This window comes from Seriola dumerili, unplaced genomic scaffold, assembly GCF_002260705.1.
Source record: "Seriola dumerili isolate Sdu_G_001 unplaced genomic scaffold, Sdu_1.0 BDQW01000088.1, whole genome shotgun sequence".
Classification (NCBI taxonomy): domain Eukaryota; kingdom Metazoa; phylum Chordata; class Actinopteri; order Carangiformes; family Carangidae; genus Seriola; species Seriola dumerili.
In genome coordinates this window covers 15,183,625-15,203,742 of record NW_019174343.1, presented here as the reverse complement: position 1 = coordinate 15,203,742, position 20,118 = coordinate 15,183,625, and the positions used below count along the sequence as shown (strand labels likewise).

Genomic DNA, 20,118 nt, shown 5'->3' with positions numbered 1-20,118 from the left:
TGAGTTTAAACATGCAAGTTAAAAGGTGACATGCAGTACCTTTAAAAAGTCACATTTTGAATACTTATGATTAACAAATGTCTTCTTACCATCCTGACGCCTGATCCATTGACTGGACACTGTACCAACCTACACTATACTTCATTTGGTTACTGAAAGTCACAGTGTAGAATAAGTCAAATAAATTTGCATGGATACCTGCTGCACTGGAAATATATTCACAGCAGTTACAGTTAGGAGTGGGTTCAGTGGATACATTTAGAAAGGGTGAAAGAACGAGGTTAGAGAGAGTGGCACCGAACAGAGTAACAAGTGAAAACAAGGGTCTTGTGATGGCATCTAGTCTGATTCCTGGATGTCATGTAATGAGCGATCTTCTGACAATCCGGGAGAAAGGTATCCTCTTCACTCTGCTCGAACCTGAGTGTAAGGTCAGTTCAATTCACTACGGTCTCTTCAAATTAATGTCTTTAAAATACAACTTACTGATAATTCACCTCATTTTTTCTGTATTTATCTAAACCAGCCACATTAAACAGAGGTCTGCCATGAATGAACAGTTTAAGAACTAATGGAACTTAAATAAATAGCAATGCTGACAAAAAGTGAAAGTGTGTTATTCAGGTAAAATATTCTAAAAGTAATACTTTCATCTGTTAAGTTGAACATGTGGATGATAAAGTAGATTTAGTCTACAATCTACTGATACATGTCTCTCTGAATCATGATCCATTGCATTCAGTAATTCTGATTCTCGCTCTTGAGGTTGTTTTCATAATAGCAGTTATCAGAGGCTTGGTGGATGAATGGGATTTCTGTGCGGGCTGTTTTGTTTAGTCAGTATCAGATGTTTGTTTTTCCTGGAACTAGTACGTCATCTAAGACCAAGCGCTGCAAGATGTAAAAATGTACAGCAAGAATCCTTTTTCATGTGACACTTTTTAAACCCTAATAAAGAGCAAAGAAGTTAATAATAAAAACATAAAAGTGATACAAGCCAAAACAAAAGCAGAAAACGTAAAAGATAAAACTCAATCAACACTGTTAATACATAACAGCTGGTCCATAAACATTAACTGTCAGATGTCAATTCTGCAATGTAAAGGGCAACGTGATTTAGCCAAGAGTCCCTGTGAATCTGTAGGGTTTAAATCCTGTGCTATATTCATTCCCTAAATGATCAAAACAGTTTCTTGTTCTGTTAAGAAACTTAGAGGTTGCTGGTGTCTTTGGTAAATGTTAGGGAATACAGTTCACAATAAGACTCTTAGACTACAGAGAGTTGCATTCACATATGCCCTGACTGTCTGTGTCTTTGTGGTCATTTTACAGTGGATTTTTAACTGAATCATTAATAGACAAAAGATGGCATCCGTTTTGTGTTCTATGGGTGAGGATGATTTGCCTGTGATGAATAAAAACCTGTGTATAGAGATAAGACCTCAGCCAGTGAGGAGTCCTGACACCAACCTAGTTTCTCGAATGATATTATAAAATGGTAAGGTCTCCTGAAGAGAATTTAAGTGGAGCATCATCAGCCACTGAAAAGAGGTCACCGGTGTCTCTGAGGAGCAGCCTCTCTGCTATGCAGTGCTGTGAAACTAAACCAGAATGTCTCTGTGTCACAAAAATATGATCTGGTTCTGGAAAAAAAAAACTTTATAAAAGTCTTAATCTCATAGATTAAAATGGAAGTTTGGGTATGGATGTTGGATGTTGTTGTCTAAACTTTTTCTTAATGGAAGAAGTTGACCCTAGAAGGGAAGCTACCAGAGTCCAGAAAATAACTAACTGCAGATCAGTTGCACTAACACTGACCAAATACTACATATCTCTTTAATCTCTTCTTTTTTAGGGACTTTAAAGTTCCTGCACAAGCAGAAAAGAGGCTTCAGCTCAACACAGTAGAAATATTCTTGCAAGGGACTTTGTTATAGATAAATACTGGGGCCTTCACATTTTTATGCTTTATTTATATGGGAAGCATGTAGAGGATGTGCTTTGTGATACATATGAACAAGAGATGATTTATTATATTTAAATTTTAAAAAATGAATATGATTAATTGTTTATTTCAGCTGATCAAAACTACAGTGGCACAGGTACTAGAGGCCAAAGAGCCCCAGCATGAGAGTCCAGGCTGGCATCGTTTAGGTTGTGGTGTGGTGTGTCTCATTGAGGATGAGTCTGTTCACTCATACTTTCTGCGTCTCTACTGTGTCAAGGTAAGAGGAACTGCAGAACTGTTCAGACACACGCCACACAGTCACATCAGCACACATACTGAAACATGTATACCACTTCCTGTATTTTTTGCTTCATATAGGTATGATTTCAGCTGTGCACATAGGACAGCTTGTACTGTTTCCATCAATTTGCTATTTCCTTTGGTAACAATAGAGTGTCTTATAATGATGGGTGTGTCTGTACTTTTCCTTATGTAACTACTGTAATAGTTGTTGCCTTTTTTCCCTTCCTTTTGTACTTGCCCTATCTTTTCTTAAACATAGCGTGCCAAGTTACTGTGGGAGCAGGAGTTGTATATCCCATTCAAGTACACTGCAAATTGCACATTCTTCCACACTTTCCCTGCAGATGTAAGTGACCCTGTGTTAAAGCGTCAGTGCCTGTAATATGTCTTATCACAGTTTTTTACTGGTTTATGGTGGATTTACTTTATTTTGCACAGGGCCACCAGATAGGCTTCAACTTTGCAAATGAGACAGAAGCAGAGGAATTCAATCTTTCAGTAAACGCTGTCCAAAGAAAACAAGGTGAGAGTAACAACAAAAAGATGACTCTTATGTATCAACACATAAAACGTGTGTTGGCTCTCTCCACATGAAAAGCAGACCAATGGTTGAACCTATTATTCTGTCTCACCTCTTCCATTTGCAGAAAAGATTACCGACACGATTCAGATGGCAAACACTGAAACAATGGACCCGCCAAATTCAAGGTAAGAACAATATTACCACTTTACAGATGCAAAATGGAGGAAAATGTAGTAGATTAAAGGGATGGTTCACTGTTTATTTATCTTCTCTGAAGAATGAGACCAGTGGAACATTTGGATAGGGAGGAGCATTTCCCCGTGGACGCACTATGCAACATAGTTCCACCAGCAACCAGTTCAGTGAGTCAAAACATGCACATAAAACACTAATACATGAGCCAAATGAAATCAAACACAGACATACTAAAATAAGTCTATAATCAGTCTCCTTCTGTTCCATTTCTACTTGGTGAAGTTTAAGGATCTGGACCCCGCCATGAGACGGCTGTTGATGCAGGCAAAACTCCCTGTGGAAGAGTTGAAAGACAAAGACATTGCTGAGGCTGTTGACTGCATCATAAACAAATTTGGAGGACTAAAGGCTATACAGAGGGAGTTGAGGAACAAAGGTACTATATCTTTAAAATGTAGTGTATATATATATATATATATACTGTATATATATATATTTAAAGGCTCTTTAAAGATAAAATTTTGGCATGTGTGACAGGCCCAGTCTCTCAGACATTGCCANGAGACGGCTGTTGATGCAGGCAAAACTCCCTGTGGAAGAGTTGAAAGACAAAGACATTGCTGAGGCTGTTGACTGCATCATAAACAAATTTGGAGGACTAAAGGCTATACAGAGGGAGTTGAGGAACAAAGGTACTATATCTTTAAAATGTAGTTTATGTATATATATATATATATATACTGTATATATATATATTTAAAGGCTCTTTAAAGATAAAATTTTGGCATGTGTGACAGGCCCAGTCTCTCAGACATTGCCAAGAGCTGCAGGGGCATCCATCTCCATTGCTCTGAAGGAAAGGCCTTTGCCTCCAGTCCCCTCCATCAAAGGCAACACCACCTACCAGCAGACACCACAGGGCACAAAGAGAGTGGACCAGCTTCAGATTCCTCCTCCTCCACCTGCTCCAGCTGTTCCAGAAAGGATGAGAAAGAGTGCAAGTTTCAAACATGTAAGAGGACCAGGATGCGTGTTGTTTCAGTTCTGTTCTATCTGTTTGATTATGTAAAATGTGTGGCCTGATTGAGCCTAATTTTTCTTTTATTAGATGGGCTCCTTAGCAGATCCAGAAAGAGGTGATCTTGTCCTGGCTGCGTTGAGAAAATTGTTCATACAAAAGCAGCTGGTCCAGCAAAACACAAGTACAAACGAAAGTCAAATGGAACCAGATGGGATCTGCTCCTTTAAGAAGCCTTGATTTTTAACTATGATACATATATTTAAGATTTGTGATACTTGAGATGCTGCTTTTTCTCTCACACACCATCGCTGGATTAACCTGCCATGATAGCTACTAACCTTTTATTCGCAGTGCACACAGCAGACTGTAAATGGAAACTTTATTTTTGACAAGATAATCAAAAAAACGATAATAACATTACCTGGCTGGACTGTATTTATCCCTGTTTGCACAATTGTACGCAGCATCTTGCCACCTCAACAAATACACACAATAAAGACGTTAATTAGTAGCACAGAGATAAAAAGGGTGAATATTGGAATTCTACATTTGAGAGGTGGCCAGATGTTGCTCTATAACTGCTGGATGTGTAAATAAGCAACTGTTTTTTCATGAAAACTAAAGAGATGATACTTAAATGTTGTGTTCAAGATTGGTTTCTGCTTCAAAGTGGTGAAACTTCTCTAGATTTGCAATTAATGAATTATCAAAAACTGGGGGTTTCTGAGGCCCCTTGAGGTCCGGTGTCCAGGGGCAGGTGGTGCTCTCTCTGGTGCATGCGACTGATATGATAAACATACAAAAAGGCTTAAAGCACCTGTAGGCGGGGATAGAGTTAAAGACAGAGTTACACGAGTACAACTAAACAATAAAATGTGGATGTGCTCGTACGCGCGTATGGATCCGACAATGCGCGTGCCTCCATCTCCCTCACTTCATTCATTGCTTCACCCTGTGCTGCTGTGGAGACTCACGCTTCCAAACACGCTGGGAAGAAAATACTTTAAACCGGGACCATGAGGGGCTCCTGCTGCCCGAGAAACGCGCGGGACAGGGCAGGTAGGGCGCAAACTCCAGCTGAGTCCTTACTTTTGTTTTTCTTATAATTTAAGACACTCTTTGCAGTGAGTGCTACGGAGCAGCTGGGCTAGCAGGCGGATGAAGTAAACAAGTCTGTGTCACGTAGGCATCACAGGCTTCAGAGCTGACAGGGCTCTCTACCGAGGAGAGGCGGGACAGACTGCGACACACATTTGGGAAAGACTGGCTATTTCAGGTTTCGTGTGACGAAGAAATAGTTTGTTACTTTGCAGATATCAGAGATGCTTTGGTAGCTAGCATCTTCCTGTCTGCTGCTTAGCCTGACTGCAACGGCTGGTAAGCTAGCCAGTAAGCTAGCTGGTGGATTGACAGTTTTGAGGATGTACTAAACACGATTGTCTGTTTCCAAAACATTATGTCAGTCATTGTAACGTCGTGTCAAATATCCTCCAAACAGATCTGCTTTAGATTGTATGTCCCATCTGTTTATGTTGTGACTGAAGAACACTTGAGAAATTTCTGGAGTTAGTGATTATGTGGGATTTTACAAAGGTAATGTCAGGGCACACTGTCAGACCATACTGTGTGGCAGCAGGAGTGAGTTAAACTTGTGATCAGATGGCCATCTTTACATACCTTGACCTCCAGGCTTATTTCACTTTAACTTTTTTATTACTCCAGGGAAACCCTGGTTCTCCCTGCGGCTCTTCCAACATGATTCTTGGGCATCATTAATTTAGAAGGTCCCCATGTGGCTCACTCAGTGGTTAAAAAATTAAATACAACCACAATTTTGACAGACTTGCCTTAAATGCCTTTTTTTATTATCTGTGTCTTTTATCTGGTTGTCATAGTGATTCTTGTAGCCACAAAATGTGTCTCTCCCAAAGATTAATTTTAATGAATTATAAGTAACATGTTTCCTGAAAGCACCTGCAGTAAAGTCTGCTTCATTTTTACATAACATGGGTAGCAGTGGCTTTGGACAGTGACAGATGGAGGACAGATTTCACCGTTAATTTGGGACAGGTGCTGCCTCAACTCCTCTGTTTTTACGTTTGCATGTTGTCACACCCGGCCATATACATTTTTCCTGTTGTTGAAGTTGCTCGATGAATACAATGCATGCTAAAAGAAGCATTATGTGCACAAGTGGCATCTGAACCGCTGCTAATACTATGGCCTATATAATCCAAAGACTCAGTTATTATAAGAATAGACTATTATGTAATTCTATTAGTCATGTAGCCTGGAGGTTAACTATTATGTTACTGTGCTGTCATGTTGATGATCACCATGCTGAGAGGACAAACTGTGACAGCTTTGTATCCACAGGGAAGGATTCTCTGCTGTTCCTTGTACGAATATGGTCACAGTGGTTTAAATGTCTGCAGCCCAAGCTGCTGTGGCAGATGTACGAGGGATGAACAGAGCTCAGGCTGTGTCAATGAGTAGGAGATGGGCTCTGTTGGCTGTCTGTCTGCCTACACACAGAGAGGCGGGGCTGAGCAGAAAAACAGGAAAAACCGCTAAACAAATATAAACAGCAGCTTTGTATTTTACTTATTCTTACTTGTGATTCCTATTGTTTATATGCATATTAAACTGCTCCCAATGTTAAGAATAATAAAAATGTGATGCTACAAATAGACTCTAACAACATCGAGATGGCTGTGTGTTGAGACTGCCCACATAGCCTGTATGTGTTCATAACTGCAGCGTGAGAGAAATATGCTTCAGCTGGTCCAGCAGATCCAACACATATTATATCCCTATATGTGCATTTCACAGTGGCCGTACTATATCCCACAGGATATTCATCTTGTTGCTTGAGAGGCTTCCTCAGACGCTGCCAGCTGCAGTCAGTCTTCCTTTTCTTTCTTTCAATCTCTTTATTATGCTCAATAATAGAATTTTTTTCTGCCCATGTCTCTGTCACATCCCTACTCTGAATAATACAATAAATCAAATAAATCTGTCGTTCCCATCCTTATTCACGGACTGCCCCCCTTCCAGCTGCGCCGCCTTCCCTTACTGTGTCTGCTCTCTATCTAGGGGAAAGTTCACCCGCTCACTCAGAATCTCATTATAGGCATTGGGCAGAGCTGTAGCTGTGTATGTGTAATGCTCCTGCAGTAAGTGTGCGCCTGCTCAGTGCAGTGATCTGGCTGTTATTTTGCATCTGTTAGCGTTCAGGTGCTGGGATGTTAGTTTGATTTCTGTTATTTATGTCTATGCTTGCAAATGTAGCAACATAATCTCTGCAATGGAGATATGAATATTGCTTGTTCAGGCTCAGACAAAACCGCTCCGTCTGTCACATGTAATACAATAAGAACCTAAAAACTGATTCTGGATTACGCTATAAACAAATTAGTGATGAAAAGATAAATGGGTTGATCATCATTAATCAACACAATTAACTGCCAACGTATCTGATGATCATGTATTTATTTAAGTCCTTTGTCAAGCAAAAATGCTGAAATACTCTGTAGCTTATCCAACATGAGGATGTGCTGATTTTCTTTGGCTTATTGTAAATTTCATTTTCATTGAATGTAGAGATGATTCATAAAATTCTATTTTGTCTTTTTAATTTGCATTTTTGATAGGCTTTTTATTGTTTGGCTTCATTATGATAAAGGAAAAGACTTATATCATTTGACTCACATCATGTTTTGAAATCAATCAGATTTGTAAGACATATTGCACATTTATCTAGTTTTAACTGCTCTATCAATTAATTTATCTACTTTCTTCTGTTTCTTTCTCAAGTTCTTATTTATTGTTTTTGATTGATTGATTGAATTTTTTTTCATATGTTATCACTAGATGGCACTGTTGCACTGTTTGTAGATAATGCTTGATTTCAGGAATGTTGAGGACAAAAAACTTAAACTAAAATGCCAGCACGAAATGTGCTGTAATATTTACTTTGATGATGTAAAGAACACAAAATAGACACTTATACGTCAGTAGTTCTGCACTTTTCAAAATTATTTACAATATATGTATTATACTGTAAGTAACATCAACGGTAATATCTATATTATAAAAACTAATATCAATAATAATATCAATCGACACATCAACAAAAATAATAGCAATAACATCATTAAATATCAAAATAATAACAATATCAATAATACTATACTATCAAAATAATATCAGTATACAGTGATCAAGTAATAGCAGTATTAATAATAAACTAAATCATAACATCAGTAATAATACTATTATTCATAATATCAACAATAATAGTTACACTAATATCAATTATAATAATATCAACAATAATACTATTATTAATATCAACAACTACCAAATACCAATGGATATGCCAGATACTGTAGCTATATCTGGGCAAGTGTGCTACTTGTGTGCTACTAATACAACATTGTGAGCGGCACAGGTTAAATTTGAGCAAGGTTAAGTGGGTTTCAGTGATATCAGCTCAAGTTCAAGTATCTGCTCATATACAGTATATTTCAATGGTTCAAGCATTTCAAGAATTAACATAAATGTGATGTTTTAAACAGGAAAACTGATTCCTAATCAACAGTCTGTTCATCAAAAGATAAAAGTCAAATTAAATTAAATTAAAAAAGAAAGAAAGAATACAATTCACACTCACACTGCACATTAAAAAAATGCTTTGGCTGCACTAATAATCCCTCCAGTAATCAGAAAAGATCTTAAAACAGTTTAACATCAGTTTGAACTCAATGGCTTGCAGAGCCTAATACTGCCATCTATTGGGCATTTAGACAAACACACCACATTAAATGAATGTGACAAATATGATCCTGTACACAAGTTAAATTTTTTCTCAATCATTAGTTATCAGAGTAATTTCTCCTCATCCAGATGCATCTTTCTCTTCATTGCATTGTCTATTCCACTGCATTCCAAACGTCTGGCCTTTAAAAGCAAGTACACAACGCCATCTGGTGTCACATCCTTGACACTACATAAAGTCTTGTCAAGGCAGAGAAACAACAAAACAGGCTTCCAGACAAATCAGGATATTGTTAAGTTGGCATATTTCCACCATTATTTGAAAGTGAAACTTGAACCAGTTGTATATAGGTATTCGCTGATGAGCGCCTCTGTTCTGCATTTTCTTTTCTTGTCTGTTGCAGAGAGAAAAACAGAGGGAAAAAAATGAATTCAAAGAAAACATTTATGCTTTAACTGAACATGAGACCTCACAGAAAACTAATAGACAAAACTAGTCAATCAACAGAAAATGAATCAACAACAATTTTGATGAAGTAATAAATCGAGCAAAAAATGCCAAACATTTGAATTGTTTTGCTTTTATATGTGAGGGTTTGGTTCCTCTGTGTATACCAGTCTAAATTGAATATCTCAATATCTTTATGGCTGCAACTATCACTACCAATGAATCTGCAAATTATTTTCTTGATTACCCTTTCTTGATTAACATTATGATACAAAACATCAGGATATAGTGAAATATGCCCATTATAATTTCTCAGATAAAAAGGTGAGTTTCAGATGCCTAGTTTTTTCCCTATTAAAGTCCAAAACCCAAAGACATTAAATATACAATGATGTTAAACTGAGAAAAGTTGCAAATCCTCACAATAGAGAAGCTCAAACTAGTGTTTTTTTTTTTTTTTTTAAATAACTGAATCAGTTAATCGGTTATAAAAACAACTGGTGATTCATTTTCTTTCGATTGACAAGTTGGTTAGTCAACTTATCCCTCCAGCTCAAGACATTTTATTTGTTATATGGACCAAACAGGAAACACACAATCAGAAAAATAATATCAGTGACAATAATTGTTAGCAGGAGTCCTAAGTTGATATTTTTAACTAATGCTAGATTTCACTGTTTTGTCACATGGCTGTTTTCCTTTAAAATAATACTAAAATGAATGCCACTAATAATACATTCAATAATAATGGCACCAAAGTTTAAGAACAATAGCAGCTGATAGACAGGATGTGCTGTATGTATGTGTGTGTATCTGATGTTGGAGTTGTTGATGACTTTTGCCATAAGACGGATGCGTGGCCGTGACTCTGAGAGGCCCGTGACTGGGTCGTGCAAAACTTGAGGCAATGCTAGTTTTCATGATGATGTTTATGAGGTACCAGCAGTCAGCACGCCCGCCTTATCCCTGGTCCTCCTCTCCCATTGGCTGCTGGGGCTGTCGTCTGTTCTCTGATTGGTGGAGTTGTCAGCTGCATTCACTGCCCATGTGTGCTGCGCATGAACAGCTGAACGCTTGTTTTTCTTCTAACGTCTGCTTTTCACCGCTGCACCCCACTCACTTCACTAGTCATTACGGTAACGTTTCGTTCTTAGAAAAGGAGGATTTGGACGTCTGCACATGCTCTGGAAATCTTTGTGAAAACATTTGGGATAGGATTCAAGGAATTTTACTTGAAATATCCAAGCACAGGACGTTCAGTAAAATGTAAAGCATAAGAAGAATATCTAATTGATAACAAATACAACTAAATGTGCAGTTTAAAGATAACAAAACCTGCTTAAACCTATATTCCCAAATACCCATCTTTCTGTGAGTAATAGTACATTTGTTTATATGAAGGCTCAGTTTACTTATGAGAGAGAAATTTGTGTTTCTTTTTAAGTGGACTCAACCATCTCTATGGACTAGACGATTTCCATTTTATTTCTAAGCTCTGAAGAAGCAAGTAAGCACACCTTGACTTAAAATTATCTGGTGAAACAAAGTTATATTTATCTTTAGGTAAATATGCTATTAGTGTTTGACATATTTGAACAACACGTCTGAAATGCTGTTCAAGTAACAGGACATCCTGCTACTTGTATTTTTCTCCCTTAATCTGTCTTGCGTACTGTCTCCAGTCATTACGGTAATGGGAAGCCGGTGTTTCTCGGCTGATACCCCCCCTCGGTTGCTGAATCAGACTGCCAGGGCGACAGCCCACCGCCTCAGTTTGTTGTGAGGAGTGTAACATCACTGATCCACTATCGAGTATGTTAGACAACGAAGACTTTAAGTTGGAGACTTCCCCGCGGGAGCTCACCCAGAACCCGCTCAGGAAAATTTGGATGCCTTGCAGAAACGGGCACATAGCTCAGAGACGGGGTAAGATGCAGCCGGCAAGTGCCGCAAAGGATGTGACGGGGAAGTGATGTTGTGTGCATCTGCTAAGATTCTTTCGTTTGTTTTTTGAATGCATGTTTTCCTGAGCCAAGTCTGTCTCTGAACCTGTAGATAATACGTTTTGAGACATTTAGGCAGGGCTGTTTGAGATGTTGCGCACTGACAAAGTGCTGAATATTCTTATCTTTTTGTTTTTGAAGTGTTGCATCATGCTGAGCTTGTCTAGTTCATTTTTTACACACATAAATCTGAATCACGCTTGGTAGAAATAATTGTATCCTCGCGGAATTGGATGACACACACATGATCCAAATGCATCAATTTACCCATGACCATCTCTAACATCCAACATGTCTGATGTTGTTAGTGTTAGTTTGAGCGTGAGCAGCTGTTTTCCATTTCTGCCAGTTGCTCTCAGTCTGGTTTTCTCTCTCTGCAGGTCGTCTTATTTTTGCTGAGTCAAGCTCCGTCTGTTTCAAGCTGTTTTCCTTTTAAACCAAGCCGCAGCTAGTCCAGTCCTGTAGCTGGCACTAAACACTTATCCTCTTCAATTTAATCTCTAATTATTTCGCACCTCAGTAATATCACTGCAAGAGTCTCTTTAGACATTAATCCAAAATCCCTTGTTCCATATCATGAGGGAGTGTCTCAGTGAACATGAGGAGGATATCTGAAGAAGTGCTTCTTTTTGTTTACTTTTCAAGTAATGTATTTAAAATGACAGTTTTAATTATAAGCTATATTTTAAGGTAACTAACAAAAAAAAGAAATTTGGTGAAATAATTTGTGGCTGCAGAATCTAAAATGCTGTCATTCCTGTGGCATTCATGAATAATAATAGAGTAAACCCAGAAAAAGCATTATAATTTTTGTAAAAAATTTGAAAATATAAATAATAGATAGATATAAATTACTAGTTTAAAGAAAGAAAAGAAAATTCAAGATTGTTTTTTTGTAATATTTGTCAAGTAATTATCAGCAGAGGTGCAACAACATCACTGTCAACAAACATGAGAGATTTCTAAAAAAAAAAAAAAAAAAAAATGTTGGAGCCCAGTAAAGTGGGCTGAATTGTAGTCTGGATTGTAGTTACTGGTACTTACAGGAGACAGTAGAGAGCAAAACTGACCTTTGTTGTTCCACAGCATCATGCTGTCCTTAATTAACCAGCATGTGCCTCTGGCCAGCTTTTTCAGAATTGACAAAATGAAGACCTCACTTTCTCCCGCTGTCTACCTGCTCATTTCCAACTTTGTTTTCAGTATTTCTGTTTGTCCATTTGCCATTCTATATCTTTTCTCAGTCTCATTGAGAGCTTTTTCAGGGTCTGTTTCAGTTGTTGTAGTATTAATATCTCCTCTCTCTCTGTCTGGCAAGGATTTCATATAGTAATGTGTATCACTGTTACATAGAGTGAGCTGAAATCTTTGAAAAGTTGTCTCTTTCCACTTGAAGTGTAACCAGATGTTCTGTGTTTTCATATCAAGAAGTGTTCTTTGCTGGAATTCCTGTTCATGTGTTTCATGTACATTAGGGCGTGAACAGCTCATGGCTTCTTGCTAATTGGGTGTTTAGATCTGATTCTTGTTAGCCAGAGAGCCAATCGCATTTTACTTTATTCTTGAAAGCATTAAAACAGTAAATCTTATTTTTCCTTGAGGGAGACTTTTTCTTCTGACTTGTGATATGGTGATATGATTTGTTTTTATTGTATACAATATCTTCAATCATCAGTGTTTTGTGTGTTTTTTTGTGTGTGCTCAGTGTTTTGCAGGCAATTTCCACCACAAAGCTAAATGTTTCTCTGCCTCTTCTTTTCTTTCAGTATGTATGACAAATTGCCCGACCCTGATTGTGACTGTAGGACTTCCAGCCCGAGGGAAGACTTACATTTCAAAGAAACTCACTCGCTACCTAAACTGGATAGGTGTGCCAACCAAAGGTACGAGCTGCACTCCTCAACACACACACACACACACACACACACACACACACACACACACACACACACACACACACACACAGATATGTACATATTACTTTACAATAAAAATGAGCTATGCTCTATTGTTACACATACAATATGTCTATCTGTCACAGAGTTCAATGTCGGCCAGTATCGAAGAGAATGTCTAAAGATCTACAAGTCCTTTGAGTTTTTCCGTCCAGATAATGAAGAAGGCTTAAAAATCAGACGGTAAGTCTACACTGATTTCTCTAGCAGTCTACTTTTGTCATGGAAGGGGAGGTTGGACTGAAAACATGCAGACTGGTGGCTCTACACAGTAATTATAAAATACTATAGTACTATTTCCTACAGTCTTGTAGGTGTATGATACTGAATACAATACTAGAACAGTATTTAAAAAATGGCAAATTTTAAGTGAGCATGAGCTGAATTAAATGTTTGTAAGGTTGTTCTACCAGTCTATAGATCTGATGATAACAAACTATATTTCTGTAAGTAAGTCTGTACACCATTTAAGCAAAATTAGGTTTTTAGGCCAATGATGATGCCCAAATTGTCTGTTTGCATTTTTTTAATGCTGTGGATGTTCACAAAAGACATTTCAGGAGCTATCTATTTTATTTTCACTTCCTTAAAAGTGGTTTTATATAATTGTGTTAAAGGTTCTGTAATCGAGATTTAAAACAATAATGTAGTGGCCAACAATGATGTTAAGATAAAGAAGAGTAATGGCGTTCTGAACAGTGAAAAAAGTAATCCCCCCTCTATATGTGTCGTAATCTTAACTTCTCTGTACTTTGTCTTGATATCCGGTTAGTTCATGTGAGTCCCTCCCAGTTAAACTGTTGGCCCTCCCTATGTTTGTAGAGACGCAGAGACTGCCCACAGGCAAGATGCCACCATTTGGTAGGCAGTGTTCAGGTGAAAGCGATCTTCCAGAATTTCCTCCACTTAAGAAACAATGTTTTTTGGCTAAAAAGGCCCCCGAAAAAGAAAGAGATAAGACCAGAGCATAGGCAGTCATGAGGACTACCAGCTCAAATCTTGGTCAGCTGGTGCATTGTCAGAACATCTATAAACTTTTTTAAGTTTTTACTGGCTCCATCAGTGTCTTTACCAGTTCCATCAGTGTCACTCATGCGGCCGGTCCTGGCGGATAAATCCATAGCTGGATTTCTTTCCAGCGTGGAGCCAATACTGATCTGTCTTTTCTGAGATGGAGAGCCATACGCGTAGCTAAAGGGCTCAAGCTTGACTCAGAACTGGCTTTTCTTCTCCTCAATGCGTTAGTGATTAGTGAGTGGCATGATAACGTAAGCTAAATTGCTGTTACCGATATTATGAGCTTGTTCTGCAAATGTTGCTATTGCCAGCAGGCTTACTGTTAACATTGCTGTGGAGCATATCATGACGATACTAACATGGGCTTATGGTTGTGGCTGACTTGTTTTTTATTAGGCTCTGGTGTACCAAGGGTAACTTTATTTAGTTGTGCTTCTTATTGTGTGTGTAGTGGTTGCTTTCACTGGGCTTCATAACACCTTGCTGAATGAGAATGTGAATGGAGGCCGGAGGTGTGGCCAACAAAGCATTTGTTTTGGTCTGAGATCCTGGTGGTATAGTGCAACATCTAGTGCCAGTGATGATCGTTTACAGAACCTTTTAAATTGGAGGTCTGGATAAAGTCTGTCTGTCTGGGGGTTGTCTGAATGGGAAATAGGCCTTTCAAAATGGGGAAGAGTGGCAAAATTGCACAAAAGAAACCTGATCATTAATGTTTGTTTGAAGTTCATTTGGCCTTCATAAGAAGTGTTAATTCTTAAACATTATTTTTCCTATATTTCTTGTCATCAGTGAGGGTCTGTTTATCTTGTTGTTTTTCTTGTTGGTAGCAGCATGTCTACAGTACATCTTTGAAGAACTTCTAACTGTTCTAAGCACTATAATTTTGGTAAACCATTGTTACTTTAAGCCTGTGTCTTAAAAATTTTCACACATTGTAACAGAAGGGTTTGGGATAATTATAGCTTGGCATTATGAAAATTCAACAGTAGGAGTAGCAACTTTGTAAACAAACTCTATCTGTCTCCATGTTCTTCTTGGCTGTAGTAGACTGACTGTCTGCTGTCTTTCAACAGTCAGTGTGCGATGGCAGCACTCAATGATGTTCGGCAGTACCTGAGTGTTGAAGGAGGACAGGTGGCGGTGAGTACTTGATACTGTCTCAGAAGTCTGCTTGACAAATAAATAATAGATTAAATACCATATGTATATGTCAGGGCTACATAAGAAGTATCTATTCCTTTTGTTTCAGGTCTTTGATGCCACAAATACAACAAGAGAAAGAAGAGGTACCATCGTCAAGTTCGCTGAGCAGAATGGGTTCAAGGTATGTTAACCATTGAATCAGTCTTCTTTTTTGATGACCTACAAGTTTAATATACTCTCTTGTCAATGCAGGTGTTTTTTGTGGAGTCTGTGTGTGAGGACCCAGATGTTATTGCACAAAATATAGTGGTAAGCATTATCTTATTTTCTATCCAGTGTAAATAATTAAAGTGGTTCTGCATACTGTAAGTGATACTTTTATAACAAACTGACGAATCTATTCATCCTTGTGTATTTTAAAATAATCGATAATCGATTTGAGCCATATGTGTTCTCACTCTTATGTTGAGAGTGAGATGAGAATGAATACCATCAAGGGCGTAGGTTTGGTCTCAACATTGGTAGGGACGCAACAACCCCACCACCCCTCCAAAACAAAGAGATTGGCTTTCTAATGCTGTAAAGTTAATGGTTTATTAACATATAAGATAAGATCAGCAAATGTAGTAAACGCACTTGTTTAATTTCCATATATGAAATATAAGTACATTTGTATTTAAATTATAGGCTATATAGGTTTTACAAATTACATATGAAACCTGTTTAGAAATTGAAACAATATCATATATTGACATATATGTCTAGCTAATACAAACATGTATTTTAATGTCTGTTTATATTATAGACATATTTTACATTTATATATTATATTATTATTACGGAAATCAAAAACAAACATATAGAATTTAAATAAACATGTTGTTTTAATAAAGTTGCATTTCAATATGAGTATTTCATATGTTATAAACTTATATCTTCATTATATCCAGAGGATGTATATGTGTCATAATAATATATCTTCTTGTAAGTAACACATATAGTAACATCACTCTTGCGATAGGGACATATATGTCATATATATGTTCTGAGTCATAGTATACTAAGGCATAAGTTGTACTATAGTAAGACATAAAAAGTCATAATATAATAAGGCATAAAAACATCATAGTATAATAAGGCATGAAAACGTCAAGAATGTCATGGTATAGTAAGACATAAAATGTCATTAAACAATCATAGTATAGTAAGGCATAAAAGGTCATATAAACGTCATAGTATGGTAAGGCATAAAACAACATAGTATAGTAAGGTATAAAAATGCCAAAAAACATCATAGTATAGTAAAGTATAAAAATGCCAAAAAACATCATAGTATAGTATGACATAAAACCTCAAAAAAACATCATAGTATATTAATGCATAAAAGGTCATATAAACGTCATAGTATGGTAAGGAATAAAAGGATACAGTATAGTAAGGCATAAAAATATCATAAAACAACATAGTATAGTAAGGCATAAAAATGCAAAAAAACGTCATAGTATAGTATGGCATAAAACCTCAAAAAAACATCATAGTATATTAATGCATAAAAGGTCATATAAACGTCATTGTATGGTAAGAAATAAAACGATACAGTATAGTAAGGCATAAAAATGCTGAAAAACGTCATAGTATAGTATGGCATAAAAATGTCAAAAAACGTCATAGTATAGTATGGCATAAAAATGCCAAAAAACGTCATAGTATAGTATGGCATAAAACCTCAAAAAAACATCATAGTATATTAATGCATAAAAGGTCATATAAACATCATAGTATGGTAAGGAATAAAACGATACAGTATAGTAAGGCATAAAAATATCAAAAAACGTCATAGTGTAGTATGCCATAAAAATGTCAAAAAACGTCATAGTATAGTATGGCATAAAACCTCAAAAAAACATCATAGTATATTAATGCATAAAAGCTCATATAAACGTCATAGTATCGTAAGGAATAAAACAATACAGTATGGTAAGGCATAAAACAACATAGTATAGTAAGGTATAAAAATGCCAAAAAACATCATAGTATAGTATGGCATAAAACCTCAAATAAACATCATAGTATATTAATGCATAAAAGCTCATATAAACGTCATAGTATCGTAAGGAATAAAACAATACAGTATAGTAAGGCATAAAAATATCATAAAACGACATAGTATAGTAAGGCATAAAAATATCATAAAACGACATAGTATAGTAAGGCATAAAAATATCATAAAACGACATAGTATAGTAAGGCATAAAAATATCATAAAACGACATAGTATAGTAAGGCATAAAAATATCATAAAACGACATAGTATAGTAAGGCATAAAAATATCATAAAACGACATAGTATAGTAAGGCATAAAAATATCATAAAACGACATAGTATAGTAAGGCATAAAAATATCATAAAACGACATAGTATAGTAAGGCATAAAAATATCATAAAACGACATAGTATAGTAAGGCATAAAAATATCATAAAACGACATAGTATAGTAAGGCATAAAAATATCATAAAACGACATAGTATAGTAAGGCATAAAAATATCATAAAACGACATAGTATAGTAAGGCATAAAAATATCATAAAACGACATAGTATAGTAAGGCATAAAAATATCATAAAACGACATAGTATAGTAAGGCATAAAAATATCATAAAACGACATAGTATAGTAAGGCATAAAAATATCATAAAACGACATAGTATAGTAAGGCATAAAAATATCATAAAACGACATAGTATAGTAAGGCATAAAAATATCATAAAACGACATAGTATAGTAAGGCATAAAAATATCATAAAACGACATAGTATAGTAAGGCATAAAAATATCATAAAACGACATAGTATAGTAAGGCATAAAAATATCATAAAACGACATAGTATAGTAAGGCATAAAAATATCATAAAACGACATAGTATAGTAAGGCATAAAAATATCATAAAACGACATAGTATAGTAAGGCATAAAAATATCATAAAACGACATAGTATAGTAAGGCATAAAAATATCATAAAACGACATAGTATAGTAAGGCATAAAAATATCATAAAACGACATAGTATAGTAAGGCATAAAAATATCATAAAACGACATAGTATAGTAAGGCATAAAAATATCATAAAACGACATAGTATAGTAAGGCATAAAAATATCATAAAACGACATAGTATAGTAAGGCATAAAAATATCATAAAACGACATAGTATAGTAAGGCATAAAAATATCATAAAACGACATAGTATAGTAAGGCATAAAAATATCATAAAACGACATAGTATAGTAAGGCATAAAAATATCATAAAACGACATAGTATAGTAAGGCATAAAAATATCATAAAACGACATAGTATAGTAAGGCATAAAAATATCATAAAACGACATAGTATAGTAAGGCATAAAAATATCATAAAACGACATAGTATAGTAAGGCATAAAAATATCATAAAACGACATAGTATAGTAAGGCATAAAAATATCATAAAACGACATAGTATAGTAAGGCATAAAAATATCATAAAACGACATAGTATAGTAAGGCATAAAAATATCATAAAACGACATAGTATAGTAAGGCATAAAAATATCATAAAACGACATAGTATAGTAAGGCATAAAAATATCATAAAACGACATAGTATAGTAAGGCATAAAAATATCATAAAACGACATAGTATAGTAAGGCATAAAAATATCATAAAACGACATAGTATAGTAAGGCATAAAAATATCATAAAACGACATAGTATAGTAAGGCATAAAAATATCATAAAACGACATAGTATAGTAAGGCATAAAAATATCATAAAACGACATAGTATAGTAAGGCATAAAAATATCATAAAACGACATAGTATAGTAAGGCATAAAAATATCATAAAACGACATAGTATAGTAAGGCATAAAAATATCATAAAACGACATAGTATAGTAAGGCATAAAAATATCATAAAACGACATAGTATAGTAAGGCATAAAAATATCATAAAACGACATAGTATAGTAAGGCATAAAAATATCATAAAACGACATAGTATAGTAAGGCATAAAAATATCATAAAACGACATAGTATAGTAAGGCATAAAAATATCATAAAACGACATAGTATAGTAAGGCATAAAAATATCATAAAACGACATAGTATAGTAAGGCATAAAAATATCATAAAACGACATAGTATAGTAAGGCATAAAAATATCATAAAAACGTCATAGTATGGTAAGGCATGAGACAACATAGTATAGTAAGACATAAAAATGCCAAAAAACATCATAATATAGTAAGGTATAAAAATGTCATATAAACATCATAGTATGGTAAGGCATAAAACGATACAGTATAGTAAGGCATAAAAATGTCAAAAAACGTCATAGTGTAGTATGCCATAAAAATGCTAAAAAACGTCATAGTATAGTATGGCATAAAACCTCAAAAAAACATCATAGTATATTAATGCATAAAAGGTCATATAAACATCATAGTATGGTAAGGAATATAACGATACAGTATAGTAAGGCATAAGAATATCAAAAAACGTCATAGTGTAGTATGCCATAAAAATGTCAAAAAACGTCATAGTATAGTATGGCATAAAACATCAAAAAAACATCATAGTATATTAATGCATAAATATCATATAAACGTCATAGTATGGTAAGGCATAAGACAACATAGTATAGTAAGGCATAAAAATGCCAAAAAACATCATAATATAGTAAGGTATAAAAATGTCAAAAAATGTCATAGTATAGTATGGCATAAAACCTCAAAAAAA

General features: G+C 35.5%; 2 protein-coding genes across 6 annotated transcripts in view; both read left to right on the top strand.

Annotated features, from left to right (window-relative positions):
- Positions 1–30: 30 nt before the first annotated feature.
- On the top strand, positions 31–2,605 carry LOC111221628 (wiskott-Aldrich syndrome protein homolog). The gene is made up of 4 exons (XM_022745082.1): positions 31–431; positions 2,079–2,225; positions 2,511–2,554; positions 2,596–2,605. The coding sequence occupies exons 1-4, from the start codon at positions 333–335 to the stop codon at positions 2,603–2,605; spliced, it is 300 nt and encodes a 99-aa protein (XP_022600803.1). The 5' UTR covers positions 31–332.
- Positions 2,606–4,944: 2,339 nt separating this feature from the next.
- Positions 4,945–20,118, top strand: part of LOC111221949 (6-phosphofructo-2-kinase/fructose-2,6-bisphosphatase 4-like) — a 26,581-nt gene continuing 11,407 nt past the window's right edge. For 2 of the 5 annotated variants that reach the window (XM_022745546.1, XM_022745547.1), the window contains exons 1-6: positions 10,975–11,143; positions 12,987–13,103; positions 13,262–13,358; positions 15,269–15,335; positions 15,445–15,519; positions 15,591–15,647. In XM_022745546.1, coding sequence (XP_022601267.1) covers positions 11,032–11,143; positions 12,987–13,103; positions 13,262–13,358; positions 15,269–15,335; positions 15,445–15,519; positions 15,591–15,647 — 525 coding nt within the window. In that variant the 5' untranslated portion in view covers positions 10,975–11,031. Of the gene's footprint in view, positions 5,050–10,974; positions 11,144–12,986; positions 13,104–13,261; positions 13,359–15,025; positions 15,082–15,239; positions 15,336–15,444; positions 15,520–15,590; positions 15,648–20,118 lie in introns of those variants that run through there. The other 3 variants (XM_022745548.1, XM_022745549.1, XM_022745551.1) reach the window with 3 other exon arrangements.

Bases quoted from the DNA above. Each gene is read 5' to 3' on its own strand.
- LOC111221628 (XM_022745082.1), top strand. From the start codon at position 333: ATGGCATCTAGTCTGATTCCTGGATGTCATGTAATGAGCGATCTTCTG. The intron at 432-2,078 runs GTCAGTTCAATT...TGTTTATTTCAG, and splicing joins TGCTCGAACCTGAGTGTAAG to CTGATCAAAACTACAGTGGC. The intron at 2,226-2,510 runs GTAAGAGGAACT...TCTTAAACATAG, and splicing joins TGCGTCTCTACTGTGTCAAG to CGTGCCAAGTTACTGTGGGA.